We start from the raw sequence: 27,534 nt of genomic DNA, 5'->3' as shown, positions 1-27,534 counted from the left end.
CTCGCGCAACCATGGATGCTGCAGGATGTTGCATGTCGTGCCGGGCACAAAAAGGCCATGGATCGTCACGAATGCACGGATGGATCGCACATTTGCCTCTGCGTGGCGAGGAACTCCTGGGCGGACACGTAGAGAGGTGCTTGTCGCAGCAGGAGTCGAGGGACAGGGACCGCCGCAAGGGCAGCGCCGCGAACTCCTCGCCCGCCTTCCTCGTGTCAATGGCCTCGTCGCCGACGCTCTCCGACTTGCGCAGCTGTGGCTTCTGGAGCTGCGGCCTTATGCCGCCGGCCGGAGTGTCCGCGCCGCGGTTGCCGAACCATCTCTCGCGCGCAGCAGCTGGCACTTCGTCACGAAGGAGTAGTAGCTCGCGAGGAAGCTATAGAAGGCACGCCAGGCACACCAGGGCGGCGGCGGAAGGTACCCCACGTCTGTTAACGTTATCAAGTGAAGGGCAATACGGTCAGTTCACATGCCAAATATATGAAAAAGAAAATAGAAAAGGGAGAAAATACACCCAGTGATATGAAAATCAAGTATCACATGTTCCGAGTCCTATTTTTCGAAGTCGAAGTCAATGTTAGAAATGGCAAAACTGCAGGGCACGACGTTTTAAGTTCCAAATATGCAATTTTCTCTCCAGATCCTCCACTCGCTCACCTCCGCAAACTAGGAAGCCTCACATGTTTCGAGTCCTATTTTTTGAAGTCAATATTAGAAATGGCAAAACTGCAAAGCATGATAATTTGAATCCCAAATATGCAATTTTCTCTCAAGATCCTCCACTCGCTCACCTCCGCAAACTGGGAAGCCTCCTATGTTTCGAGTCGTATTTTTCGAAGTCGATGTTAGGAATGGTAAAACTACAGAGCATGATGTTTTAAATCCTAAATATGCAATTTTCTCTCCAAATCCTCCACTCGCTCACCTCCGCAAACCGGGAAGCCTCATCTTCTGCAAACTGGGAAGCCTCATCTTCTGCAGGCGCTATCGAAGCTTCTCTTTCGAGATGAATTTGATTCTGTAATTCTTTTTCAAGAATTGTATATAGCGTTCGTTTAGCTTTTCTCAAAAAAAAAAAAAACGCTTCCAACTCGGAACGAGCGCACCCCCTTTTTTCTATAATAACGAGCGCACCCTGTTGATATCCTGTTGAATACCAACCGATCCATCTGTTTTCATATGAATTGAATGAACTCCTGCTGTCTGTAATTCTTACAGGACTTTTGAAGATTCCAGTGAAACATCTTGTCATCTCATATTTGTGGAGCTTAAAATCCAAATTTGATGGTTCTTGCGACTCACTAATTTAGGCCATAACAGTTTAAAACCAAATTCATCATAAATCACTCGAGCAGTGAGACGTTAATCAATTCATTCATGCCACGAAATGTAGCCTTCATATCCAGTTTTGGGTGCACCAACCTTCAAAATGTAAGAACCTATGCTTCGAAAAAGCTGATATGGGCAATTTTACAACTTACAGGTACACTCTATTAACAATTAACCAAATCATCTGGGAGCTACTAAAATCTGAACAGGAACTGCCTGATACCATTCTGATCCCAGCAGCCTCGTCTCCAACTCCAAATGGCAGGGCGCAGAATTGTGTTCCAACTACGAATGTTTCACGCACTTTGTTCATCTGAGGCAACAGATGGTCATCACTCTTGGAACTGAAACTCATCTGAGCAGCGAGCTCCAATCATCGCTTTCTTGGTATTCAAGGATCAAAGACGTTACCTGAGTCTCTGTTTCTGTTCTTTGATATCCTTGTGCAGAACATGAACATTAACAAGAATGTTGATAGCATAAATAGACGAAAGTACGTTCTTAGCTCCTGCATTCCCAGGTCAAGACCTTCCAGTTTCCTCCTTTCACGGGCAGTCTTCCGTGCTACATTTCTCTCGACAACGTCTCCTCCGATTGGGACCCAGTTGTCCAGTGTGTCTCGTGATACTATCTGGGCATCTCGCAGGTTTCGCAAGCCTTCCTCAAAAAGTATGAGAAATGCCATGCACCACTTGTTGATGACTCTCTGTTGACAGAAACAATGGTCATCAGACAGAAATTACACCACTAAAAAATACTGTAGGTACAGAGATGCTAGATTTCCATACATCGAATGTTGTCTTGTCAACAGGATTGAACATTTTGAAGCAATCGTCAGTAGATGCTTTCTCATCTCCATATATCTGAATATCAGCAAAAATGAGCTTAGTGCAATTGTGTCCATACAGTTCTGTGCTACTCCAAACAGAGACAATAGATTGTCTGACCTCAAAGGTGAACGGCATTGGCACCTTTGCAATATCATACATGTAATCGGTCGTGGTCCCATGTGCAAGATATCTGGAAAGGGAAAGGATAAAATAAACAAATAGTTTAATGTCAATATAATTTCCCTGAGTAAGCGATATAGTCAAAGAACTTCACAGTGTAACAAACAACAAAGGAATATAAGTAAAAATATAAAAACAGGAAACATGTGACATGTACATACCCAACAGATCCACCGCCAGACCCAACTAGGCAGCTATCTTGGAAATGGCGGTGGTTCAAATTCTCTAAAACAGACCGCATCAAATGTGCAGAAGCTCCATTTGGTGTGGTATTCTTGTGATCATATGGCATAAATAAGGCCTGCAGTTGAACAAAATGAAAAAAAATATGAGACAGGCATGATTTAGTGGCATCAAGATGTTCATCAGTAGGGTTATGTGCAACTGCAAGGAACATGTTTCTCTTTATATGCTAGCTTTTCTTGGTTATTATGTTTAGATTTTAAGGCTATTATTTAAATGAGATTCTCGCTAAAGCATACTCCTAGTCCATCACCAATCTTTCAGAACTCCAAAACGCTAATGATGGTGGTAGTTGCACTCCATAATAAGCAAACCAGACACCATAGAATTTCATGCTAGATGTATATCATGAGCCAGAACCAGATATATAAGTAAATATAACCATATGAATATTGTTTCCCACATTAATAAAGGAAAAGGTGTATATGCGACACTCAAACATATCATGTTTTTTAATTCTAAATTTGTGTGTAGTTCATGACAATCTAGCATGTGACCACATGATGATAAATCTATGACATATGGGTCCCCCCACAGTTACTGGCAATGGCATATAAGAGATTTAGGGTTTAACAAGTGGCATGTGAGGGAGTTTTCCAAAAAAAATAAATATTTTGTATGTTGCAGTCTGAGAAAGTCAAGGAGTAAAAAAATAGTAACCAAGATTTATAAGTGCCAAGATGGCAAACATGCTTGAAAGTAGCTTACTGACTGGGGGGGAACCATGAAGGCTGGACTTGTCCTTATGGGTCAAAATGCCATTTTTCTTTTGTGGCTTAGGTGCATATATACTCTGATCTTACTTGGTATTACGTGTCACATACAGGATATCAACAGAACAAAACAGTTGCATTACCTCCATTCCAGAATGCACATTCACCCAAATATGAGGTTTAAATGACCTGGATAGTTCCCTCATGATTTGGGCTTCAGGTTCGCTAAAAGGAGCAATACCAGGATTCTCCTCATATGGGTCATAGTCCTATAATATAAGAAAACACACATAAAAAAGGTTCAATATGTTAATAGTATGCATATTTGTAAAACTCTGACTGGACCCAACAACCAACAAGGACATTTAGACAAAATTAATAATGAACCTGTCACATATAAAGGTCACTAGCTCAAAGTCCACAAACCAATGCCAGAACTCTGCTTACCACACCCAACAGTGACCAAGGAATACACATGGTAAAGCATGGCAAAAGTCTAAGTACAAGTCTATATAGATATAATCTTCAACTGAAAGTTAGTGATCCTACATGTCAAGCAGACAAGTTTTCATGGGGCAATCCTATAGTAGATTTGATTGAACTAGAAAAGTTCATCTAGTGATTCCACAGATCCACAAAAAAGTTAGACATTCATAAAAGATCTGCAAAACTCTGATCACCCAACCGAAAACATCCATTGAATATACAAGACAGTGCATGAGTAAAGTTCATTCACTCCTTATGCATACATATAACGTTACACTCAAAATAATCATTCAAGTTTTCAAGGGCAATGCTCTTATATGTTTGGTATGAAGTACACAAGCTTGTCAAGAAATTACACAGAATTAAAGTAAATCATGGAAATTCACACAAGGAACTAGTGTCAGCCAAGATTCAGTTCAAGATATATTTTAAAAGAATCAGCATACAACTGACACCAAGAGGAATTTGATTTTTTCCATTGCACAGTGAGAAACTACCAAGATACTGACCTTTTCTTTCTTTCCCCAGTCCACACTCCAATTTCTATTAAGATCAACTCCTCTTCCTGCCAAAGGGGGGAAATATATTTTAAAAATAGTTGGCACAAAAACAGATTTAGATGAATGAATTTGTAGGTAAAGACCAATCACCATTTCTCCTATCGCAAAGCTCCCCTTCTTCAACACGTTTGCGACCATTCCAATTTTCCATTGGTACCACCTAAAAGAGAAAGGCACAAGTAAACAATATCAGACTTCCTTACTTCAACATATGATTCTGTAGTGATATAGAACAGAAGTAATATAATCAAAATAGTGGCAGCAGAAACAAGGGTAAGACAGGAGTAAAGGTGACAATACTAAGGATGCCATCTAATGAAAGTGTTTCTACTTTTGAGGCCAAAATCCATCCTCTTCAAGCTAGAACAACATCATAATCATCCTGATTATCCATCAGGAGCATTAAGGACACAATACCTTTACGGCCACCATACTAATTATCAGGCCTTCTGTTCTCATTGCAACTTAGATTGAGTAATAGGCTAATAGCAGTTAACAATAAAGAGGGCATACCCAATGCTGAAAGTTCCGACACAGGGTGGGATCTGGGGAAGAGGATTTCTAGACAGCCCCAGCCTTCAAAAATTTTCAAAAAGTCTGGTTTGAACCCAGGACTTCCAGGACACAAGTGGAGACTCTACCACAGCATGAGTACAGCAAATGCAGATCAAGATCGTAATGCTGGCATAAGGGCAGGGCAGCGCACCTCAAGAAAAAAAATACTGGACATATTTTACCTAGGTTAAATTTCAAATAAAATATCGCCCTCAAAATTATGCTAGTCCAGTGCAGGGCATAGCAGAACAAAGGCACATTTGCAAAATGTGTTCCATTAATAATTTATTAACAGTAAGTTAGTAGATGAATGTAAAATAAGTTCAAAGGAACTTACTTTGATCACAAGGTTCTCCAGCACTCTCTCAAAGGATGAAAAATCTACACCAGCAATCTTACGCTTCTCCGTTAAAATATAGAGAAGGCGTAATGCAACTTCAGAGGTAATAAGTTCTCTGCCATGCTGTCCAAAGCTCTGGAAGACAATGAACCTTTCTGTCAAAACCGCAAGAAATCAATAATTTAATTTACGAATCAAACACACAAATACTAATTGGAAAGATGTGCATTAATTAGTTTCATTTTCATTTATGATGTATTGTGGAGAATCTTTGGATGGGACGATTCATATTTGATGCTGAGATATTGGATCAATCATCAACTGATTGAGTGAAGCATAGCATTGCATGCAATTCGGGGGAAAAGAGCGAAGAAATTTTAGTTGGAAACTGACCAGAAGGATATGAACCTTTGAGCCATTGTCCACACTCTCCTTCACGTGATTAAATGTAACTACAAGCAGGTCTGCAGAATAGCCTTTGTTGCTTGTTGTTATAGTGTCCATCTGCAACACATTATTCAGCACTGAATAGATGGGACTACCGGAAACAAAGCAAACTGACGAATGACAATTGGAGAAGAATAGGCAAATCACTCACACTCAATTTGTCTGAATGCCGAGCAACCAAAGCCTTGATTTCACGCAGAAGAGAATCACTAGCAAGAGAAGAAGGAAGAAGACAGTTACTAGGCAACACATATATATGAACAAAAGGAGTTTCTAAAATTGAGAAGTGAATACAACAATAGGAATACAGTATGCTTCTTGAACTCAGAGATGGATAGTTATCGAGGCAAGGTTTAAAGGAAAAGCTGCCATGGTCACCAGGGAGCAGCTTTTATGTTTCAATGTGAGCTAGAGTTACCAAACAAAACAGAAGGTTTGAGGATTCTCAAGTCCTAGACACCGAACTTTGGACCCCCCCCCCCCCCCCCCCCCCGCCCCGCCACGAGTCCAAACAATCAATCCGCCAGTGAATGGCGAGCCAATGAATTCACATATTGTAGCAGCAGCAACGTGGAACCATGCCATTTCGACACAGCCATAGCTTGCACCAACTAATTAGAAGAAATGTGGTTGAATGCGCTACGTCGGGTCGAAACCCGCCGCGGATGGCACAAACACGAATTTACAATAGCCAACCCCAAATCATGACGCGCAAGCGAAAGCAAAATCTCAGTAAAATCGATCACGCGTGAGCTGTGACGAACCCCCATCAATCGTATTTGAATTACAACTTAGGTAACGTGGATGAGCAGGAAGCTACTGCTGGCGCGCCGGACGAAAATTGGCGCCGGAGAGGGCAAAAATTCAGGTGAACGGGGAGGCGTGAGGATGCCCGGGGGCGTGGAGCGGAGGCGCGGAGCAGGCTCACCTGGAGTGGTAGATGTCGCGCGAGATCGGGGTGCGGAGGGCTGAGATCTTGCCCGCGGCGGCCACGGTGAGAGCCAGGGCTAGGGTTAGGAGGAGAGAAGGGACAGGAGAGGAGGCAGCCATCGGCGCTGACGGCCTTCGTTGCTTCCGTTCCCCGGGTTGGACGGGGAGGCTCGTCGGCGGCGAACGGGTCTGCCGCTGCCGCTTTGGAGGCGGATGGATTGGATGTGGCTGTCAAATTTAGCAAAAACCAATCGAGCCGGGAAGTGGAGGAGTGGATCTTGACCGGTCTGAGGATTGGGTTCGATTCTCCATTTCTTTTGATGTTATAAAGCTATTAGCTATATAAAGCTCAAGTCGGTTCAGTTTTACCTTGATCAAATTTCTTCAAACTGAATCCAATTTGTAAGCAGTTTCTCTTTATTTGCTTCCCGTCCAAAATCACTTCATATTTAGATTTTAACAAAGAGAGTTATAAAAAAATAATTTTGGATCGATCCCTACTCTCAGAAAAGAAAATCATGGTGAGCTCTAACAGACAGGCTTGAAGTATACGAAGTGGGAAGGCAAGGGCGCCTATGTGTTCCATGTCACCACCATGCCAGCGCCTTTTTGCTGTTTCTCTCTGTAGCTTTGTGCGCCGCAATTTAATTTGAAATCGTCAGGTGGCCCTGGACCGAGTAGCATAGGATCCACATAAAAGTGGTCTTTAGTTGTTACAATTTGCACAGTGTTAAAAGTGAAAGAAGGCCACAATGAGTAAAAACCAGCCTTCAAGCAAGCATGGAGAGAGGTAATAAGTGAGGAAGGAGATTAATGTTTGTTTATTCTCTATGGGCTGCCTGTATGCATACGGGTACATTTTACTATGAACTACTGTATGAGTTCGTTGCACAATGTGCACCTTGAGCGCAGATCGGAATGCAGAGAGAGATGCCAACGAGTCCACTCCTGTTGGTTGTTGCTATCAGATGCACCTCCACTTTACCAAGAGAAATTTTGAAATGCAGAAGTCACCAGATGCCATGAACCGGTGCAGATCGCCAGATGATACTGCAGTTCAGAGCTTACTGATTTGAAATCATTAGTTGTCCACAGATTCCAACAAGTACACTCCTATCGCGACAAGATGCAGCTGCATTCTCGATTTGTCGCTAGATCATCGTAGAGGAATTTTCAAATGCACAGATCTGTAAATTGTTTATTACTGCCAATCTGCAATGCAGAATGCTACGTAGATGATACTGTAGTTTACCACAGTTCAGAGCGCTTAAATCTGCTGCCACGAACTGATTTTACATCACAACATGCTATTCATCAGAGCTTGCTCCTGGAGATGCTGCCCATGGCCTTGGCCTTCTCCCGGAGCGTGAACTTCTGCACCTTTCCCGTCGCCGTCTTGGGCAGCTCGTCCACGAACACCACCGTCCGGGGCGCCATGTACCGCGGCAGCCGCGCCCGGCAGAAGGCCATCACCTCCTCGGCGCCCACGCTCCCCCCGTCCTTGAGCGTCACGAACGCGCACGGCGTCTCGCCCCAGTACTCGTCGGGCCGCCCCACCACGGCCGCCTCCGCCACCGCCGGGTGCGCGAACAGCGCCGCCTCCACCTCGATCGTGCTGATGTTCTCCCCGCCCGAGATGATGATGTCCTTGGACCGGTCCAGGATCTTCACGTACCCGTCGCCGTGCCGCACCGCCAGGTCCCCCGACCGCAGCCACCCGCCGGCCATAGCCTCCGCCGTCGCCGCGGCGTCCTTCAAGTACCCGCTCATCACCGTGTTGCCCCGGAACATCACCTCCCCCATGGTGCGCCCGTCCGCCGGCACGCCCCGCATCGTCGCGGGGTCCTTCACGTCCACCTCCAGACCCAGGTGGTGGAGCCCCTGCCGGGACTTGATCGCCGCGCGCTCCGCCGCCGGCAGCGCGTCCCACTCCGGCTTCCACGTGCACACCGTCGCCGGCCCGTACGTCTCCGTCAGCCCGTACGAGTGGATCACCAGGAACCCGAGCTCCTCCATCCGGAACAGCACCGGCGGCGGCGGCGGCGCGCCGCCGGTCATCACGGTGACCGGCCTCCCCCCGGGCAGCGGCCGCCGCTCCTCCGCCGTGGCGTTCACGATCATGCTCAGCACCGTCGGCGCGCCGCCCATGTGCGTCACCCCGTGCCGGGCCACGCTGTCGAAGATGGCCGCCGAGGTCACCTTGCGCAGGCACACGTTGGTGCCGCCCTGCGCCGCCACGCCCCAGACGAGGCACCAGCCGTTGCAGTGGAACATGGGCACCGTCCACAGGTACACGGGCAGCGCCGTCATGTCGTTCAGGAGCACGGACGCGAGGCTGTTGAGGTACGCGCCGCGGTGGCTGTACACCACGCCCTTGGGCCGCGACGTCGTCCCCGACGTGTAGTTGAGCGCGATCGGCTCGTTCTCGTCGGCCGGCCACCGGATCGCCAGGTCCGGCGAGGCGCTGCTGCTCAGTAGGGCCTCGTACTCGTGGTACTGGTGGTGATCAGCCGGAACGGCTGGCTCGTCGAGGACCTCCTCGATCAGCACCACGGTGGGGGGCCTCGCTCCGGCTTCGGACATGAGGCGGAGAGCTTCTCGGGCGGTGTCCAGCAGCGCGGCGTCGACGAACACCACCTTGGCCTCGGAATGCTGGAGGAGGACGGACGCCATGCCGGCGTCGAGGCGCGAGTTGAGCGCGCAGATCACGGCGCCGGCCATGGGGATGCCGAAATGGAGCTCGCAGAAGGCGGGGATGTTCTGCGCGAACACCGCGACCTGCGCAACAACCACACTTCCGAATAAATCGATTGCTGTACTAGCTTTCTGAACTATTCCTGGACAGAGCGAACAAATTTCGGACCGACAAATCGATTCCGGCACCAAGAACAAGTCTCTCAATCCACTTCGGGTAACAGCCACTGCATACTACTAGGTACTAGCTAAACGGAAAAAAATTTTGAAGTTTTGAAAGGTAAAAAGTCAATGTTCAAGGAATGGCTGAATCTACTGCTCCATCCCCATCCATGTAACAGAAGGAAGCGGAGGAAGAGGAGGATGGCAAGGGAGACCAAACGAAGCCGCGCGGCTCGAGATCTCACCACATCGTGGCGCGCGACGCCGAGCCCGGCGAGGGCGGCGGCGAGGCGGAGGCAGCGCGCCCGGGTCTCCCGCCAGGTGCGCGGCGGCGCGGCGGCGGGGCCGGAGGCGACGACGGCGGGGCGGTCCGGGTACACGAGCGCGGCGCGCTCGAGGAAGCTGATGGGCGTGAGCGGCGCGTGGTTGGCGGCGCACAGCACGGTTCCTTCCATCGCCGCGCCTCTGGCGAGGGCCTGACTGGGCTGGGCGCGCGGCGGACAGCTGGAGGGATAGGTAGAGCGAGCTAGTTGAACAAAGATTTCCCTTTTCCTCTCCGGGGGAGCCGCCAGGGAGAGGGGGGGAACATATCATATCGAGTGGAGCAGACGCGGAGACGACGACGTGTAATCGCAGGCCACTCCAGCTCGAGCTCAAGCTGAAGCTGCTGCAGCCGATGCCTGATGCTGGTGCTGATTAGAGACGTCGCGATCCATCCATCCATCCATCGATCATCAACCGCGAAACAATCAGACAACCTGCTGCTTTAATCGCGCGTCATCGTCATCCAGCAGTGGAGGCGTCGTGATTACCGGATAGAACGGGACACCATCTTCCTCAACGGAACGGTGGCTGATGCCCAAGTAAGCTCTCGTCACTCCCGTCTCCTAGTGACGTGGAGCCGCTAGAAGCCACTTGTCGGGTTCAGAAATGCGATTCTTTCTATTCGAGAGAAAAAAAAAGCACGACGTCGTGTTTCTCGTCTTCGATGGTACAGTATTGGTGTCACTGTCAAGGCTGTCTTCTTCATCCAACAAAATCGCCTGCCTCCTATGATTTGTTCGGATTCTTTAAAAAAATTCCATATTTAATACCAGAATATTCGGTTTGATAACCTGCTACTAATTCTTCTTCTGCTTCTGGTAAATCAAAGGGTAATCTTTCACATTCTGCCAAAGAAGAAATTAGAAAAACTAGAAAACCTAGCAGCTCTTGTTGCTAATGGAGAAAGATTGGAGTGAAGTTTAGTATGCTTTCTAAGATCAGAGGAGGAAAAGAATGAAGGTGTGGGCGGGAAGGAGGAAAAAGAATTTCACGTTCTTCCTTTCAGGAAGGGAGGATTAGGGAAGTCCTTTCGCTGTGACTAGGGATAGATAGGAGATGATCCCTCGGTTCGTCTAAGCCGGACCGGAGTCGAATACTTCGGATCCTGCATCTGCTTCAGTTGATTAGGTGCCTTTTTCTTTACTCTTTCTATTTATATAATTGCTGAACCAAGATTTCCCTTGTGGCCGACGTGCGGCTTCCAAAAGCTAGATTCATAACTGCATGGCTGTCTTTAACGCATGAAATGCTCATGCTTTCCTTTCTCCTGCACAAACACTAAAAAACCACTTGGAGAAGTCATAATTGTGTCTATGATGATTTCCATTATGTTCTTTACGCTTGCCCACTTGTCGTCCACCTTATCTTGAATTAAATGCCTTCTTCGTTGCTACACAAGATGTGATTACTCATATTTTCCTTTATGAAATGGTCACTTGTGGTGGAAATATGACATGGAAACTTAAACGAGCGCCACCTCAGCATTTACATATTTATTCCTAGAAAAAAAATCCATTCCTCAATTATCTCACACGAGCGCCGGCTTGAAGTTGGAGCTTCTCGTGATGAACGAAACAGCCGGCCGCGATCTCACCCGTCCATTTCCCGATCCGACGGCCACCAACCAACCGCGATGCCCCCAGCCCACCCCCTCCCACCCAACTCAAACGCCAACCTCGCGACCAACCCGCCGCGACTGTCGCCGGCGACGCCCGCGATGTCGAAGGCCGCCGCCGCAGCGTCCCTCCCGCCGCCGCCGCCGGAGGTGGCGCACCTTGTGGAGCAGCTCCAGCGGAACCACCTCGCCCCCGACGCGTCCCTCCTCTCCAACTCCGCGCACTCCGACCTCCTCCAGGTACGTCGCGCCCGCAACGCACTCCTCGCTCTCTCCGCTCCCCCGCGTGCCCGCGCTCGCCGCTGCTTATCTGAGCCTGTTGCCGCTGCAGGCGCGCGAGGAGGTCGCGGCGGAGCGCGCGCTCTACCTCGAGGCACTGGTGAGTCACCCCTGTCCGCTCGTCGGATCTATCTGCATTTAGGGTTTGCTCGGGGTTCTGATCAGATCTGGCGCGATTCGGCAGGCGGTGTACGCGGAGGCGGTGGCCATGGTGGAGGAGTACCATGCGGCAGGCGGTGCTGGCGCCGGCAAGAAGCTCAACTGCTCCCCGCAGGTTCTGCATTCTCTCGTGCTCCCAACAAGTCCCCATTTTTCTATTGACTGGTGAAAAAGAGCTTGAAATGTGAGCTGGGTGGGTAGTCAGTGACCAATAGTTGGTGGGAAGTCTTCATTGTTGATCCCATTTATTTGGCACAACAATTGACAAATTATCTGACAAAAATGCTATTTAGTCACTGAGCTTACTGTGTCCATTCTGAATCCAGGTGTACGAGTCTTTGGAGCACCGTTTGGCTGTCGCGGAGGCAGCACAAAGGTTGAGGCTCCCACTTCTCTCGCAGGACGGGGAGGTCCATGAGGAGGAGATTGAAAAGCTGAGCACCTTGTCAAGGAGCTCATTTGATAGTACTCTGACAAGTGCCACACCCAGCTCAAGCTCAATATCGACAAGTTACAATAATTATAGCAGCACCGCTAGTGCATTGACTGTTGGTGCTGCGCATGGTGGTAGTAGCTCAGAGGCAGTTGAACCTGGAGTTGGGGGTGTTCCTGATCGTTTTCTTGGAATCACATCTGATTATCTCTACCAAGTGCAACAAGAGCAGCCAGCCATGTCTGTGGTAAGAACAGTTAAAATTTTCCTAGTTGGGCCTTTTCTGATTTAGTGAACTTAATTCCATTATGTACCTTGCAAAATGCGAACATATTTTGTGATCACTTATTAGTAATTAACTATGATGAGTTCAATTCTTTTTATGAAAGAGTGAAAAAATGTAAAAAATGGTCATCTGAATTTTGAAAGCATCTGCTTTGGCATGGGTTGCAGGACATGGTCGATTATCAGAGAACTTTGGCTAGGGAGATTGAAGCCCGGTTAGAAGCCAAGTGTGATGCATTAGCTGATCTATTTGCTATGGATGAAAGGGGTCAGTAACTGAAAATTGGGAAGATATTATATTTGCATATAAATTGTCACCCTTTCTTTCTCCTTATTGTGCAAAATATCTTGGTAGATCTATTTAAGAAAAAACAAACACTCAGAATTCTTGTTTTGTCTCATCTTAACATCTTTGCTGCAGATTCATCATCCATCAGTCAAATCTCAAGTGCCAGGCTTCCAGAAAGGTGAATTTTCTTGTCCTACATTTCCATCAGATTGTTTCAAGCAGATTTTTAGGATTAATACCATCTTACCATCCATTCTCTAGGGCAAGCACATCCATTTAGATAGCTAACTTATCTTCAATTCTCCATCTTGTTTGGAATTAAAACTTATGTGGAGCCTGTGGTAGGCTGAACAGGCATCTGGGATAAGTGTTTACCATTATTTTTTTCTTCCCATTTGACAGGGTGAAGTTAATCATCGAAGAGATAGAGAAGGAAGAGGCACATTTACTGGAGGATCTTGCATCGATGGATAGAAAATTTGCTGAACACTATAATGTATGTGTGTATGATTTTCCTAATTGATTAAATTATGAGCAGTGCACCCACTTTATTTTAGCAAAATTTCTTTCTCTGAGTTTTAATTAATTGCCTACGGTTCTCAAAATTTAAAAGGTCCTGGAGCAAATTCTTGCTGTGCTTATACAGTTTGTTAAAGACAAGAAACTTGAGCATCAGCACCAATATGTAAGCCTTCTCATATTCCTTTCCGTGACTAAACTTCTTTGGATAAAACATGGAATCTTTTCATATTGTTAATATTGCTTGTTTAAGATTGTTTGAAAAAAATATTTCTTGTTTAAGTGCTTAACCTCTTTTATTGGCTAACAGGATGATCTGAAGAAGACCTGGCTTATCAAAAGGTGTCGGACAATGAATGCTAAATTAAGGTTGGCACCTGCATCTTTGACCATAGTATTACAGATGTTGCTCTATACTCATGTTGCTGAGTCTCCCTTGTACAACGGTTCTTTATTATTTCAATTGCTGAAGGATTAAAAGATTAGATTAACATTTTTTTATTTGGTTCCAGCTATCTAGAGCATCATTTATTGCGTGACACCTACACCAAGGATACTGTACCAGCACTGCACAGGATCAGGTATAGTTAAGGCAATTGATCTTTAAGTTGATGTGATAGTTAAGCTGCACCAGTTATTCTCTTGATTGATTTGATTTGTTGAGCGCATTGTTGTTTTGAAGAAGAACCTTCTTAACATATCAACTGCTTGTGCAGAAAGTATCTTGTAGAGGCCACGAAAGAGGCATCCAATTCCTATAATGAAGCGGTAAGATACAAAAATTTTCCTCTACTTCTAGTTATTTTTCTGATGTTTTTTCCTAAATAGCCAAAAGTTCTCAAAATGCACACATGCTTATGCACTTCCCACAAATTTTGGCTTCTGCTCTCAAAGAGGACCGTAAAAACCAACTTCACTAGAGCCAATGCCTACCAGCTGCTTTTGAGTGAAAAAATAAACATATGAGGAATTAAGTGATAGCTTGAGGTTGTATGGAGGGGCTAACATCAGAGGCACTAGTATATTAATCATGCATGGTTGAACAAAGTTCAGCTTAAGAGGCAATTGGTGTACATTTTTTGCTTTCAGGAGTTTATGCAGTTTCATAGCAAGGACCAGGCGTCTGCTTGTCTGTAGTTACCACTTTTAACTGCATGTTTGGAGAAAGAATTGACGCCATCTTAGTAGCATCCATTACATCTGAAAAGAAATAATGAAACCCACTATTTGCTGCATATTATGATTTATGGAGAAAGAATGGAAGCAATTGTTTTGCATCCATTCCATCTGAGAAGAAATCATTAAATCCATTATCTGCTGTCTAGCATTTAACTGTTTGCTATGATATTTGGTCTGTCAGATTTCACGATTACGTGAGTATCAGGGCGTGGATCCACATTTCGATGTGATTGCAAGGCAGTACCACGAGATTGTAAAGGTAATCTGGCTCAGTTTTGTTGCCATGAATTACCATATGGTTGATGGGTTATTGCTAACCTGCTGAGCTGCAGAAACTGGAGGGCATGCAGTGGACAATTCACCAGGTGGAAATGGATCTGAAACCTCACCATGATCACGCGGCTGTCTGAAAACCATTTTTCTTGTAGACCATGTTTGATACATGAATGCTGTGGATGTAATCATGTTAGTGGATGCTATCATGTGATTTGACTTGACGATGTGCTGTTTTGTTGCTCCAGACCAATCAGGCTGGATAGGTCTTTGTAAAGTTTCATCTGAACATGCAATGTATACGGAGAATATTTCTGTTTGTGTTATGCATCTTGTTATTTTATCTTCTAGAATCTAGATTGAAAACTAGCACCACCAATGATTGTATCGCCCAGATGATGATTTTATCTGAGAACCTCTGTCTGAGCCCTGACATGAAGATACAGTTGATTTTGTAAGAAATACGGAGAATATCTCTGTTTGTTGTTATCAAAAGATTAATATTATGCCCTTGGATATATTGATGATGCAGTCATACAGCCGAGAATAGTAAAGAATATTATGCCAGAAAAGCTGCCATTATTCATCAGTGCAAACAATCACATCTCAATTTCGTTGTATCTGCCATTCTGCCCTCAAAAACAAAATGCGTTGTATCTTGTAGTGAATTGTAATGGCTCCAGTTTGAGCAGTCATCATGAGCTCAAGCTGCAGCTGCGGCAGCACAGTTGTCCCTGAGACCCTGACGCATGAAAAATTTGTTAGGGAAAACTCAGCACAATGTCGCTGGACCTACGACGAACACGAAACGACCAAATGCTGTATGCGCCCCCTACCGTCTACGACTCTCCGCCGGCCGCCGCGCTGCAGATGGAAGCGAAGCAGCCGCCGGCACCGACCGCGGCGAAGGACACCTCGTGCAGAACCACCCAGGGCCAGGGTGGCCTTCCCTGCAGTCAGGGTAGCAGTTGACGCTGCATCTACAGAACTCCCCTGACAGCAAGGTGAGCATGCAGTACACAGTACAGAGCAGTGGCTGCCACTCTTCCCCTCCATCCTTGTCTCCTCGTGCCTGCAGTAGAGCCACAGGATGATCAAAAGTTATAGGTTGTGCAAAACAACGGAGGTGTTCTGTCTGCTGCTCAGTAGGGACAGTTGCATGGATGAGATGAGATGCTGACCAAGGATTTATTCTTCAGAAATTGGCACTTGAGTTGTTCTGTCTTGGTGTGGCGAGTGGAGACATTCAGATCACCGTTGTCAACTGTTTATGGCACCAGAGTGAAGGGCAGGACTCTTCTTCTGATAAATTGTTGCGGAAGCTTTCCAAAGATCCCTATGCAGCCTGAAAGAGAAATGCAATGTCCACTGTCAACTGAAGAGTCACTTGTTTCTGTTTCTAGATAGACACGAGGAGTAGCACACAAGTATGCCATATTCAAGCCAATTTCAGTTTAGAGGGCAAAACAAATATCAACAACTTTCCATTTTGATATCACTGATTGTTGATCCGTGAGAACAACATGCCGGTTGTCTCAAAGTTGTGGCGTGGAGATAGCATCATGCATAGGGACAAAACCATCATAGCCAAGGATGGATCCTAGCTTTCCCTATCAAAAGAACACCTGTTGATTGCAATGCTCTGGTCTGAGTCGTTTCAGATGTTCAGTTGTGGATTCAGTCTGAATGTGAAGGATTGGACAAGTGTGTCAGCTTCAGCTCAGATTCGGCATGTGCAACGACAGAAATAGGAACCATTTTGTTGCCATTGCGAGGCAGCCTACAGCCGTGCGTAGAATTCGACTGTGTTCAGAAATCAGAAGATCAGAAACCCGTTCAGAATTCAGAACACTAGACAGATTTGTCAAAGTTTCATGTGATGGAGGTAATGCAATTGCTACTTATGCATGGCGATAGGATACAAAGAGCAATAGGCCTGCCTGCATAATACGAGGCAGAATAATAACAAGAGTCCAGGGATTTGTCAAAGTGGCTTCACAAGGCCTCATGAAGAGTCGTCGGTACTCAACTCGGTAAGCAGTACAGTACGTGCAAAGGCACCGAAAAAGCCCAATGCAACCGGATAGGATGGATGCCCCTGAAGAAAGAAAGAAAGAAAGAAAGAAAGAAAGATAGATAGCAATAACAAGAGATACGGTCGATGGTCGTTGCAGGCAGCAGGCAAGCAAACAAACCGAACCGGCGGCATTCGATACGCGTGTTAACTTAACTGTAACCGAACGAAGCCCACATGCATGTTATCTCGAGATCTTGTTCTTGTACCTAGCAGCAGCCGTAGCCCCTTATATATACATTGCTCGCTTGCATTGAGATCCATGGATCCATCCATAGCCAGCAACATGGAGGACGAAGAGGTCGCGGCTGCAGCGCGGGACCTCGCCGCATTCTCCATGCTGCTCGTCAGCCACCACCAGGAAGAGCCCCAGGAGGAGGCCACGAACATGGCCTTCTCGCCCATGTCCTTCCACGCCATCCTCTCCCTCCTCGCGGCCGGGGCCACGGGCGCCCTGCGGGGCCAGATCGCCTTCAAGGTGGCCTCCTACGACCTCGCCACCCACGAAAACGTCGTCGACTACGAGGTCGAGGACGACGACGACGACGAGGAGGCCCCTACCCCACCGCCCGAGGTCCGGTGCGCCATGGGCGTCTGGGTGGACTCCTCTTCGCTTGTCCTCAAACCCGCTTTTGCGACCATGGCCGCCTCCAAGTACAAGACCGAGGCGCAAGCCATCTCCTTCAGGATGCACCGTGCTCTTCATGGCGGGGAACGACCTCCACGTCAGGATGCAGATCGGCTGCCACCCCGGCTTCAAGGTCCTGCGGATGCCCTACGCCGGCCAGGGCGTGTGCGAGCAGAGCTCCTCCATGTACATCTAACTCCCCGACGACCGCGACGGGCTGCCGGGCCTGGTGCGCCAGCTCAGCTCCGACCCGGCCGCTCTCCTTCACGGAGAAGCGGTCGTGCCCGATCGACGGGTCCCCGTCGGCGAGCTGAGGATCCCAAAATTCGACGTCTCCCTCAAAGCCGACGTCTCCCGTCTCCTCGCAGACCTCGGTCTGGACCTGACTCTTTCTCGGAGACGGTGGCGCTGGCCGACGATGAGGAGGATACGACGCTGCCACCGATGGGTGCTGTCCCCTCGATCGTGCACCAGTGCTCTGTCCACGTTAACGAGAGAGGCACTGTCGCTGCAGCGGCCAATGCTGAAACTGCAATTTGTTTCTTTGCCAGACCTTAACCCTTAAGCAAGGCATTTTTTTTTATTCTTCTTCAAGTCACATCCATGCTTTCTTCATCTTTGTGCATGGGCTAGGAGATGGGATCTACAATTCTGCATCTACTTCTTTGCAAGACCTTCGACACTTGTTACATCTTGGCATCCGCTATCATCTATCTTGGAGGCCGGCATCATGCCGGACACTTGTTCCAAGTCACAACCCGTCCAATGGCGATATCAGCATGAAGTATTTAGGAGAGGTGAAGATGATCCTGCAGGCTGCAGTCGTATCACAATCAGAAACATTTGTTCAATAAACCTATCACCAGAAGGAACTGGCACGAGACAACTAGCAGCACATCGGACAAACAATGAATTTCCTCTCCCACAGCACATCGGATAAACCAGCACTTATGATCTGTTCATTCCGCTACACACACAAACATGACATGTAAACCGTTTGACACACGTTGCAAACCATGCTCTGTTACTCATACTGCCATGTACCAAAACCGCATCTAACCTATCCGCTCCGAAATTCCTTCAAAACTGTCGCACCACTTCAACTGACACCAAATAGCTCGTCTGATCTTACTGTTTAATGGTGCCGTGACTTCTATTGTGTTTTGTTCAGCCTCCCCATCCATCTTCTACATCTAATGGACTCTGAACCGCCGTGGTCCTATCTATCGTTAATCATGCAGAGGTACCCACCTCCGGCACTGCGCTCCAAGGGATACCTGGTGGTACCTTTCATGTACTCAAGGTGCTTCATGGCAGCATCTCGCAGATCGGATCTGTTTGGTGCCTTTCCTTTCTCGCGCTTCTTTATCATGGTGCAAGTCCCCAGAGGGCCATCGCTTCCAGCCCCAGGTCTCCTGCAGCGAATTTTGCAATGAATGAACTTCCAATTTATACAAGTTACCATCATAAAATATAATTCATCTTGTACAGCATTGACATTCAAGCATAAAAAATAGAAGTGTCAACAACCCCAATAACCCAAGTAAAATCCCTGTTGATAATACTGATGACCAAAGAAAGCATCTTGCTAAAGTGTGGAGTTGAAACTTGCCTCAACAATTTCTCAGAGGCAACTCTAGCAGCTTCAATGATATCCTTGGTAGGCAGCCATTTCACTGACCTGCCCGGATCACCTCGCATCGGTGAGTGGATTTTTACCAGCTGCACAGAATTTTTCTTACATCAATAAATCATCCTCATCATGAATAACAAACTAACAGAAAAATATATTTACTAACATGTCATGGCTTAAAATAGTTCTTCATAGCATAGTATTAGGGCAAGAAAGAAACTCACACCAAGACATTCCATCATTTGATAATAAGCTCTACCATGAAGTGGCGTGTGACCCTTTCTGGCCTCAGAAAAGTACCTTGTCCTGAAAGAAAATAACATCAACTGTAAGCAAAACTGCATGTCAACATAATTTTCAGTCATTATCTAAGGTCGACAGTCACCAACCATTCCTTGTAACCTGGGTCTACTGTGAAGCCATACATGTCAACACTGTCACAGATAGAGAGAGCAAATTCAAGAGCTTTAACCCCAGTTCCTTTAGCGGACGAACCAAATGATGATGATGTGCCTAGCATGAGGTATACTGGATTGGTTATTGGAACTTCCTACATAACAAGAGTCCAGCAGCCAGGTAAGAAAACATAGAGCATGTACCCAATGTGATCTAGTTTCTAAAACATGACATGGAAATTACCCGAATCATTTGGTTCATGATATCATGTATTGTCGTCTTAATGATCAATATCTCCTTTTTTGTTTCTGCAGCCATAAAAGCAGTATGCCTTTTCACCTTGATATCTCAGAGCACTGATAGGGGTTTAAAAAGGTCGATGGTAGACTTACCATCTAACTCAACAACTTTGTCCAGTGCCTTTGCAGATCCTCTGTTCAGAAGGCGAAATGTACTCTTCGTACCGACATACTCGGTGTAATTCTGCAATATGGACAAGAGTTGGGGCATATCCAAATGCACAGAGGAAACACATCAATTTAACAAACCTGGATGGGCGCGCCATTTTCTCTGAAGACAGCATCATAAGAATCAATTTCATCCCCAAATGTAGTTTTAAGAAGATCGCCAGAGTTCCCAACAACAGCACACCTACCAAATTGGCGAGGCACATATGGTGATGTCTCAGGTAGAACTAGCGAGAGCTTCTCCATGCAAAGGGTTCTGTTGTGGCACTTATTACTGTAAACTCAAAACAAATGTGCTTAGTAATCTATTGGAGTTAGCCACAGTTAATGTCTAGGTGAAATGGCAAATATCTGTATCTACCCACAGAAGGATTCCTTTGTTGATCCTGCGCCATGCATACTCCTCCCAGCCATTTGGCAAAGCATCAATGTACTCCTTTGTGAGTACTGTTGTACTGTTTCGAACCTAGGAGTAACAAACAATTGAATGACCGTATCAACAGCTAATCATGCAACTGTGAAAAACTTTAGACCAACATTGCAGTATATTTTATATTACAGTGTTTATGAATGAAGGTGGGGGCAATCAAGAGTGATGAGCCTACTACTACTTGGTGGACATTGCTAATGGGCTCTTGCACTCATATTATGACTTTTCAAAGCAGCAACATATGATGTTGTGGTCCATTGGTCTCGTTAGACTACAGACTTATCAATGGAGAGCATGGTCACCTGCTCCCATGAGGCCACAGCTTCGCACAGATTGAACTCAAATGACAAACCTTCAACCTGTCCAGTGTTCGGATCCGTCTGCAAATTTCAGTCAATAAGAGGTACGAAAATGAGCATAACATCAGACAAGAAAGCTTGGTTGCGAGAGGTGGTCAACAGAGTACTATATTTTCTAGTTGAACATGCAGTAGAGTTTCAAAAGCATAAAATGCCAGGTAAGTGCACAACCAAATGTATTACGCAAGCTGCTTCTTAAAGCTGAAATGGGGAAGGAAGATCCGCATCAAGTAAAAACTTTGCCAGACACAACAAGCACGAACTTACCCACTTAGAAACTGTGTTGCTTGGGTATTGTATCACAACTCTGCAGTAGTCCTTACCACTCATCGCTTTCAGTCCTAGCCCATTTGCATCCTGCAGTTTTTTTTAAAAAAAGCAAGTAAGGTTTATATGAACCAAGATAATAAAGTAGATCCTCAAGCTGCTAACACTTGATATATAAGCAACAATTGCCAATAAAATACAAATATGGATAACCCCCAAACATTTGTATTCAGCCCAACCCAAACATTTGTATTCAGCCCAATACACAAAAGATTCACTCTCACCATGCTTCATTTTAGCAACCGTGCCTAAGCACATTTTTCATTAAGAGGAGGAGAAAGAAGGTTTACAGACTGGAGACTCTGTGATCACGAGTGGGAGCACAAGAGTCTGCAAGCCAAACAAGTCAAAACAAAAAACTAGATGGACAATGGATATATTCTAAACAGTGAACCTCAGGACCATGGACATAAGAATTCAAGAATTTTTGAGGCAACACCCTGGTATGCACTAGATGGACCCAATATAAATATGGATAATTCCCAGACATTTGTATTCATGCGGAGACAAAAAAAAAACCCCCCACTCTTTTAAGCTATCTCGTACACCAAACAGTGAGCATCAGAAGAATTGTCCCACTGCAATCGAGAATTCTGAGGCAATTACCCTGTCAATCTACAACAGTTCGAAGATTTAAGAAGCTAGTGACCCAGAAGTCTCAATGCGGCATCAGATGGGCAGAAAATCGAACCATAATCAGATGAGAGGAATGAACAGACGAGGCAGATGAGCGAGCGAGGTCGTACCACGCACTTGCTAAAGCGGCCCTGCAGCGCGGCGAGCGCCGCCAAGTCCGACTCCGAGAGCCGACCGCTGCCATCTGCACGCACGCACCCCATCCCGTGTCAGGATCTCCCGCACCACACGCAACGGACACACGAAAAAGGAAGAGAGCTCGTGGGGAGCGGAGCGGGTGGGCGCATTACATGAGGAGAGGCCGGAGAGGTAGATGAAGATGGCGGCCACCCCGAAGAAGATGGCCGCGGCGAGCGCGAGGGGGAGCACCCGCATGGCCGGCGCAACCCTAGGGGCCATGCGCTCGCGCCTCTCGCCGGAGCCGGAGGGGGAGAAGGGCGGCGCGCCTCGCTTTGCTAATTCCGAGGAGTGGGAGGGGTCACTCGCATAACTGCACGTTCAGCTTTGCGTAGTGTTGAGGCCCACTACGCCGGTGAAGTTAAGAGTACGGGCCGGCCACAAAAAATAGGCGGCCCATCGAAGAATAGAGCCACAAACCAGCCCGGTAGTTAGGAGACGCGGGATTTTCATGGGCTTCCTGTGGGTCAGTACCAATTCCTGTGAATTTTTTTTCTTGCACAGAGCACTGTGAAATTTCTGCAAATTTCATGTGAAACTCTTGTGTTGGAACTTGGAACAGGCGATGTTCACCGGAATTTGACGGTAAACGATGCAGGATTCCGTAGAAAACGCTTTCCCGTGTCTGAAACAGGGGGCTTGGAATTTACCAGCGTCGCAATCTCCTTTGTCGTTTTCGAGGGAGCCGTGAGCGTGCACGCAGTGTTACAGCGAGGTAAAAAGCGGTGACGCTGACGGCCGACGCGTCAGGTCAGGTCGTCTCCGGCGAAGTCTTTGCTGAATTCCGGCGATGGCCGGCTGGCTGGACCTGGACGGATGGGGTGGGGTTGGTTGGTTGGCAGGGCGGAGACAGGAGGCGGAGCATGGGGGCGGACCCTTGCTTCGGCGTCAAAATGGGCGGCCAGCTGGGCAGGAAGAGTTCAGACAGCCTTGCATTATTACTTGGTCAACACGCGCACAGATTCCCCAAGATTTGGTGTGCTGAAAATTTCCGCGTCTTATGTATTCAGTCCATTTCGTTTTCTTTCTCTTTCGCAACACCCAGAAGACTTGCGTGTCATTTCAAATGAGAGACTGGCATTTCATTTTATATTACTCGAATCATTCTTAAACCGAAGTTTACTGGGAATCAGCGTAGGTTTTATGCAAATGCATTGTGTCTGGAGCTCAACAGATCAATCAATCATTGTGCACTCCATGGACTAATGATCCACCTGACAAAGGACCAGCAACACTAGGCAAAATCTATCCTTTTTTTTTCTCAAGACATTTCAAGAATGATTATTATTCTTTCTATTCCTACTGGTTACAGCTTACAACCATCTCCTCTTTTTCTTGCTAATTTTACATCTCGTCGTGATCATGACAGCAGCAGCAGCAACTTCGGCAGCAGGCATCACACAATCAGGCAAAAAAAAATTTAGGCATGTACAGGAAGAATCGTCGTCACCATCATCTCCGGCTCCGGCCGGCCGGGGAGGGTCACCGCGCCTTGGCGGCGTGGCCGTTGGCGGCCCTGGACCCGCGGCCGCGCGGCTCGCCGCCCGAGCGGGGCGACGACCGCTGGTGCGCGCCGCCGCTGCGGCCGTGGTGCCGGTCCCGCGACGAGCCGCCGCTGCCGCCTCCCCGGGCCTCCCGCGCCCGGGTCTTCATCGCCTCGATCTGCTCCAGCATCTCCACCACCTCCTTCATCGACGGCCGGCTCCGGGGCTCGCCGGCCAGGCAGTTGAGCGTCAGCTGCGCCGCCTGGAAGGCCTGCTTCGAGTTGTACTGGCCCTCGAACCGGGGGTCCATGAGCCGGGCCAGCTTCCGCCGGTCGGCCAGGTACGGCTTCGCCCAGTCGGCGAGGCTCAGCTGCCCGTTGGGACGGTTGGGATCCAGCGCGCGCTGCCCGGACAGCATCTCCAGCATCACCACTCCGAAGCCGTAGACGTCGCTCTTTACGTACAAATGGCCTGCGCATGATTCATTTTGGAGCATGTACAAAGTCAGCACGACGATCAACAGCCAAGAAAGTAGTGGCAACTTGTTGTAGATTCTACACTATTCAGACGGGAAGAAACACTGGATGTAAACATCAAGGCGGGCAGAGAATGGTGAAATCGGTGGAAAATTATTATCATGGTTTTTTTTAGAAAGTGACAGCGGAGGAATGACCATGCATGATTGTTATGGCGTATTATCCACTTAGGGGCAGGAAGTGCTGATCATCGATATTGGACCCAAGACGACGGAGGTCCACAGTCACAAGCATACTTTCCTGCACCAGCTAGTGCCCCATTACTCTTCAGAATTCAGCGACACTGAAATTGCTTCCTTTCTAGTTAGGAAACATCAGTTTTCGCAATCGACTTCTCTTTCTTAGTGGACTTGTACATTTGCCTTGCTCATAAATATCATGGGCGCCAAAAACACGACTGAGAATGACCTAAAGATCGACCAAGAAAGATCTGGAGACCCAAATTGACATGCATCGTAAGCCTATTTCATGGAATTCAAATCTAGAAAGGTCTGCATGCAGACTGAAAATGCCATGGTATTGAGGTCTGCAGGCTGAAAATGCCGTGGTATTGATTATGGTGGGGGGGGGGGGGGGGGGGGGGGGGAAGGGGACAAACGAACCTATTCTAAGTATATTTCCATTTCAATATGCACATTGACTAGCACATCGACTGTTGACAGTTTATTGCTGGCAAGCAACATCAGATCATAAATAGCAGCTGGTGGGAGGCATGAGGACACATACCAGTAGCTACATACTCTGGAGCTGCATAACCATATGTGCCCATCACCCTGGTTGTGATATGTGAGTTGCTACCAGTTGGCCCGAGCTTAGCAAGGCCGAAGTCAGAGAGCTTTGCATTATAATTCTGTAAAGAGTCCGGAGAACACTGTCAGTGTTTGACATTGAACTAAATATACCACAGGTATATTGCACAGCATTGAACTTACTGCATCCAAGAGGATGTTGGAAGCTTTAAAGTCACGGTAAATAACTTGTTTTTCTGATGCATGCAAGAATGCAAGTCCTCGAGCTGCACCAATGGCTATCTTCAGCCTCAGTTCCCAAGACAGAGGGGCACATCCTCCTAAAGGAAAATGCATTAGTCAAGTAGTTCCCTCCAAGAAATTCTAGTATTATGCATTTATGTAGTTTTGAATTCGCCCATTACAAAGCTATGCCACCAAATGTATCATATATACCTATACTACAGAATAATTGGAGAGACTAAAAATTGTAGAGTGCATAAGCAAGATCATTACTCAAACTTGATCAGTAAATTGTTCAAGAAAATTAATCCAGGATATTTCTAGGATAATAAAAATGATCAGCAGTAAGAACTCACTCCTGAAAAGATGGTTTTCCAAGCTCCCTTTAGCCATAAATTCGTACACGAGAAGAAGTTCCTTGTCTTCCCAGCAGTAGCCCAAGAGCTTGACTAGATTCAGATGCGAGAGCCTTCCTAGAAAATTTATCTCTGACTGCAGGTAGATATTGAGAAATGCTCATTAGATATGCCAGTTAATATTTGGCAACACACATACATCTGTTAAGACTAAAGTAATATAAATGAATGAGTCAATTGCAGCCACAATTTGCAAGGATAAGTGGCACGTTGCTGAAACCATGTCTTTTTCTCAAAACGGCACAGCTCACCAACAAAAGCAACTGCATTGTGATAAACATGTGGCTAGTTGTATTATTCTAATCAGCCTTCAGCAGCTAAACAGACTAGTACCATAGCACTTCCAACCATATTTTTCTTGTCAGCATTGGACCATCAGCAATACCAAGATAACACAGCCCAGTTAAACAATTATCCATCACACATGTATAAAACTGACAGCCAGGTCATCTGAAGTTAAACAAAGCATAAAGAGCCACAGGCATGCAATGACCAGGAGAATCTTCAAAATCATTGTGCTTCTTTTAAGCCCTGTCCATTAGTGATGTATCACCCGAAATTGAACTACATGCTTCCTTAACAAGACAATATTAGGCTCATATGCCTGTGCTGGTACCAAGTACCATCAGCAAGAGCAAACAAAGCTAAGTCAAACCCCCAGATTGTCATGATGCCTATACTAACGTTCATCAACTTGGCATCCTTTAATCAAAAAATATTATTTAACCAAAGAAAGAAATAGAGGCTCTAAATTTTACCTGCCATTCCTCATACCCCTGCAAGCTCTCCGCGTTGAGCTTCTTGACAGCAACAACCATTCCGGTGCCGTTCTTGGTCGGGGTCATCGTCTTCTCGTCCACCCAGCCTTTGTACACCCTCCCAAATCCCCCTTCACCGAGGACGCTGTCTGGCCTGAAGTTCTTGGTGGCCGCCTTGAGCTCGATGAATGTGAAGGTGCGGAGGTTGGGCGCCTCCAGGATCTGGCCGTCGGGGTACTTGCCCCCCACTTCGAACCCGCTGCCGGTGCTGCGGCTGCCGGCGGACGCCATGAAGCTGCTGCCCACGGAGGAGAGCTTTCCCGTGGTGCTTTGGCTGGTGGTTATGCTGCCGCTCGTTTTGGAGGTCATTGTTGTCCCTGTTACACGATTAGGCAACAATTTATAAACCATAAGTGTGAAATTCATGGAGGACTGGGCAATTATTCAGTTAAAAGTTGGCCTTTTCCCACCCTTCCATAATAAAAACTGCAAATTTCTGATAAACAAAAGTGGAGAGGAAGAATTGAGCTTGGAGGACTGCAGTTTGATCATAAATCCTGTCTCTAGTCTACTGCCACGAGAAAGGAACGATAAATCTTAGTAAACTAGGAAATTTGCAAAACATGTATCTTCAGTTACGGGAACTGCAGTCTGAAACTTCTGAAACTATTTGAGCAGAAGCCAGGATTTTTATTTTTTTATTTTTTTTGCTCAGGATAGGTCCAAACCTCAGGAGGATCCAAGAATTGAAGCGATCACATGAAAAATTACAGGAGAAAGAAGAATAAAAACGGGTTCTTGAGACCGGCCCTCCTCACCTGGGCTAGATGGCCTGAAATCCTCGGCCACATGAGCCTTCCCGGAGCCACCGCAGATGTTCCCCATCTCCGGTTCTCTCTCTCAGAGCTCGATCTCTCTGAGTTCTCTCCCTCTCTTTCTCTACAGGGGGGAGAGGAAGGAAGAGGACGGAGGAGGAGGAAGCGTAGCGGAGGGGGATGGCGAAGTCAAGGAGGGGGATATAAGTATGCGCGACGACTGACTGACGAAGCGAGTGCAGACCGAGGAACAGAGAGCTCGGCCGGCAAGGCGAAGTCTCCGCCCCGTTTCAGTTGTGTGCATGTGGCTGGCCAACCCTGGACCGGAGCCCAGTTAAGCTCCCTCTGCTTTCCCTTTCCTTCAGACTGCAAACTCTCTCCATGTACTTTCCATGGATTCGTTTGTTGCACATACCAGATAGCCAGAATGTAAAACCATGCCTGAAAAAGGGTGCGTGCTGAATAGTGCAAGTGCTTGCGTACACTGATTTGGCTACCTTAACAACATTTTCCTTTTTGGACAAGACATGTTGAACCACATAACGATAGCAAATCAGCTTGTGTAGTTATGTTCAGCAGTACAGATCCACTTTCTGATGTCGA

General features: G+C 46.9%; 5 protein-coding genes and 1 pseudogene across 9 annotated transcripts; 2 read left to right on the top strand and 4 right to left on the bottom strand.

Moving 5' to 3' along the window:
- Positions 1 to 1,355: 1,355 nt before the first annotated feature.
- On the bottom strand, positions 1,356 to 6,893 carry LOC112881435 (carboxypeptidase A6). 3 transcript variants are annotated; one of them, XM_025946126.1, is made up of 12 exons: positions 6,612 to 6,893; positions 5,835 to 5,892; positions 5,630 to 5,740; positions 5,234 to 5,371; positions 4,432 to 4,501; positions 4,291 to 4,346; positions 3,439 to 3,564; positions 2,501 to 2,640; positions 2,277 to 2,349; positions 2,118 to 2,192; positions 1,741 to 2,035; positions 1,356 to 1,642 (listed from the first exon to the last, which is right to left on the bottom strand). In XM_025946126.1, the coding sequence occupies exons 1-12, from the start codon at positions 6,731 to 6,733 to the stop codon at positions 1,626 to 1,628; spliced, it is 1,281 nt and encodes a 426-aa protein (XP_025801911.1). In that variant the 5' UTR covers positions 6,734 to 6,893; the 3' UTR covers positions 1,356 to 1,625. The 3 variants fall into 3 exon arrangements, with proteins under 3 accessions (XP_025801911.1, XP_025801903.1, XP_025801920.1); XM_025946118.1 differs by having other exon boundaries at positions 1,356 to 2,035; XM_025946135.1 differs by having other exon boundaries at positions 1,356 to 2,035; positions 5,645 to 5,740.
- Positions 6,894 to 7,783: 890 nt separating this feature from the next.
- On the bottom strand, positions 7,784 to 10,055 carry LOC112881427 (probable acyl-activating enzyme 1, peroxisomal). Its single transcript, XM_025946107.1, has 2 exons — positions 9,715 to 10,055; positions 7,784 to 9,391 (listed from the first exon to the last, which is right to left on the bottom strand). Exons 1-2 carry the CDS (start codon positions 9,922 to 9,924, stop codon positions 7,928 to 7,930), a joined length of 1,674 nt encoding a protein of 557 aa, XP_025801892.1. The 5' UTR covers positions 9,925 to 10,055; the 3' UTR covers positions 7,784 to 7,927.
- Positions 10,056 to 11,411: 1,356 nt separating this feature from the next.
- On the top strand, positions 11,412 to 15,174 carry LOC112874823 (AUGMIN subunit 4). Its single transcript, XM_025938413.1, has 13 exons — positions 11,412 to 11,648; positions 11,740 to 11,787; positions 11,872 to 11,961; positions 12,173 to 12,526; positions 12,733 to 12,832; positions 12,986 to 13,031; positions 13,256 to 13,349; positions 13,467 to 13,538; positions 13,683 to 13,741; positions 13,885 to 13,953; positions 14,089 to 14,140; positions 14,733 to 14,810; positions 14,884 to 15,174. The coding sequence occupies exons 1-13, from the start codon at positions 11,427 to 11,429 to the stop codon at positions 14,959 to 14,961; spliced, it is 1,362 nt and encodes a 453-aa protein (XP_025794198.1). The 5' UTR covers positions 11,412 to 11,426; the 3' UTR covers positions 14,962 to 15,174.
- Positions 15,175 to 16,011: 837 nt separating this feature from the next.
- On the top strand, positions 16,012 to 18,723 carry LOC112883726 (annotated as a pseudogene).
- LOC112874907 (sialyltransferase-like protein 4) lies at positions 18,414 to 22,264 on the bottom strand. 3 transcript variants are annotated; one of them, XM_025938533.1, is made up of 12 exons: positions 22,065 to 22,264; positions 21,885 to 21,958; positions 21,079 to 21,168; positions 20,755 to 20,832; positions 20,388 to 20,488; positions 20,104 to 20,296; positions 19,948 to 20,038; positions 19,799 to 19,863; positions 19,549 to 19,709; positions 19,384 to 19,465; positions 19,139 to 19,248; positions 18,414 to 18,941 (listed from the first exon to the last, which is right to left on the bottom strand). In XM_025938533.1, exons 1-12 carry the CDS (start codon positions 22,171 to 22,173, stop codon positions 18,746 to 18,748), a joined length of 1,350 nt encoding a protein of 449 aa, XP_025794318.1. In that variant the 5' UTR covers positions 22,174 to 22,264; the 3' UTR covers positions 18,414 to 18,745. The 3 variants fall into 3 exon arrangements, with proteins under 3 accessions (XP_025794318.1, XP_025794396.1, XP_025794473.1); XM_025938611.1 differs by having other exon boundaries at positions 21,830 to 21,958; positions 22,065 to 22,199; XM_025938688.1 differs by lacking the exon at positions 21,885 to 21,958 and having other exon boundaries at positions 22,065 to 22,196.
- An 873-nt stretch (positions 22,265 to 23,137) lies between these two features.
- On the bottom strand, positions 23,138 to 27,234 carry LOC112875072 (probable serine/threonine-protein kinase PIX13). Its single transcript, XM_025938803.1, has 6 exons — positions 26,935 to 27,234; positions 26,117 to 26,493; positions 25,299 to 25,434; positions 24,904 to 25,040; positions 24,698 to 24,821; positions 23,138 to 23,906 (listed from the first exon to the last, which is right to left on the bottom strand). Exons 1-6 carry the CDS (start codon positions 26,999 to 27,001, stop codon positions 23,434 to 23,436), a joined length of 1,314 nt encoding a protein of 437 aa, XP_025794588.1. The 5' UTR covers positions 27,002 to 27,234; the 3' UTR covers positions 23,138 to 23,433.
- Between the last annotated feature and the right edge of the window lie 300 nt (positions 27,235 to 27,534).

Source organism: Panicum hallii, chromosome 1 (assembly GCF_002211085.1).
Source record: "Panicum hallii strain FIL2 chromosome 1, PHallii_v3.1, whole genome shotgun sequence".
Taxonomy (NCBI): Eukaryota; Viridiplantae; Streptophyta; class Magnoliopsida; order Poales; family Poaceae; genus Panicum; species Panicum hallii.
The sequence above is the reverse complement of the archived record's forward strand: the minus strand, read 5'-3'. Positions and strand labels throughout refer to the sequence as shown.

Bases quoted from the DNA above. Each gene is read 5' to 3' on its own strand.
- LOC112881435 (XM_025946118.1), bottom strand. From the start codon at position 6,733: ATGGCTGCCTCCTCTCCTGTCCCTTCTCTCCTCCTAACCCTAGCCCTG. The intron at 5,741-5,834 runs GTGAGTGATTTG...AATGTGTTGCAG, and splicing joins GGCATTCAGACAAATTGAGT to ATGGACACTATAACAACAAG. The intron at 5,372-5,629 runs GTCAGTTTCCAA...ATTGTCTTCCAG, and splicing joins CAAAGGTTCATATCCTTCTG to AGCTTTGGACAGCATGGCAG.
- LOC112881427 (XM_025946107.1), bottom strand. From the start codon at position 9,924: ATGGAAGGAACCGTGCTGTGCGCCGCCAACCACGCGCCGCTCACGCCC. The intron at 9,392-9,714 runs GTGAGATCTCGA...GTTGTTGCGCAG, and splicing joins GCGTCGCGCGCCACGATGTG to GTCGCGGTGTTCGCGCAGAA.
- LOC112874823 (XM_025938413.1), top strand. From the start codon at position 11,427: ATGCCCCCAGCCCACCCCCTCCCACCCAACTCAAACGCCAACCTCGCG. The intron at 13,350-13,466 runs GTATGTGTGTAT...AAAATTTAAAAG, and splicing joins AATTTGCTGAACACTATAAT to GTCCTGGAGCAAATTCTTGC. The intron at 13,539-13,682 runs GTAAGCCTTCTC...ATTGGCTAACAG, and splicing joins TTGAGCATCAGCACCAATAT to GATGATCTGAAGAAGACCTG.
- LOC112874907 (XM_025938533.1), bottom strand. From the start codon at position 22,173: ATGGCCCCTAGGGTTGCGCCGGCCATGCGGGTGCTCCCCCTCGCGCTC. The intron at 20,297-20,387 runs GTGGGTAGATAC...TTGAGTTTACAG, and splicing joins ATCAACAAAGGAATCCTTCT to TAATAAGTGCCACAACAGAA. The intron at 19,864-19,947 runs GTAAGTCTACCA...TTATGGCTGCAG, and splicing joins CAAAGTTGTTGAGTTAGATG to AAACAAAAAAGGAGATATTG.
- LOC112875072 (XM_025938803.1), bottom strand. From the start codon at position 27,001: ATGGGGAACATCTGCGGTGGCTCCGGGAAGGCTCATGTGGCCGAGGAT. The intron at 25,435-26,116 runs GTAAAATTTAGA...ATCTACCTGCAG, and splicing joins AGGGGTATGAGGAATGGCAG to TCAGAGATAAATTTTCTAGG. The intron at 23,907-24,697 runs GTATGTGTCCTC...AATCATGCGCAG, and splicing joins TCCAGAGTATGTAGCTACTG to GCCATTTGTACGTAAAGAGC.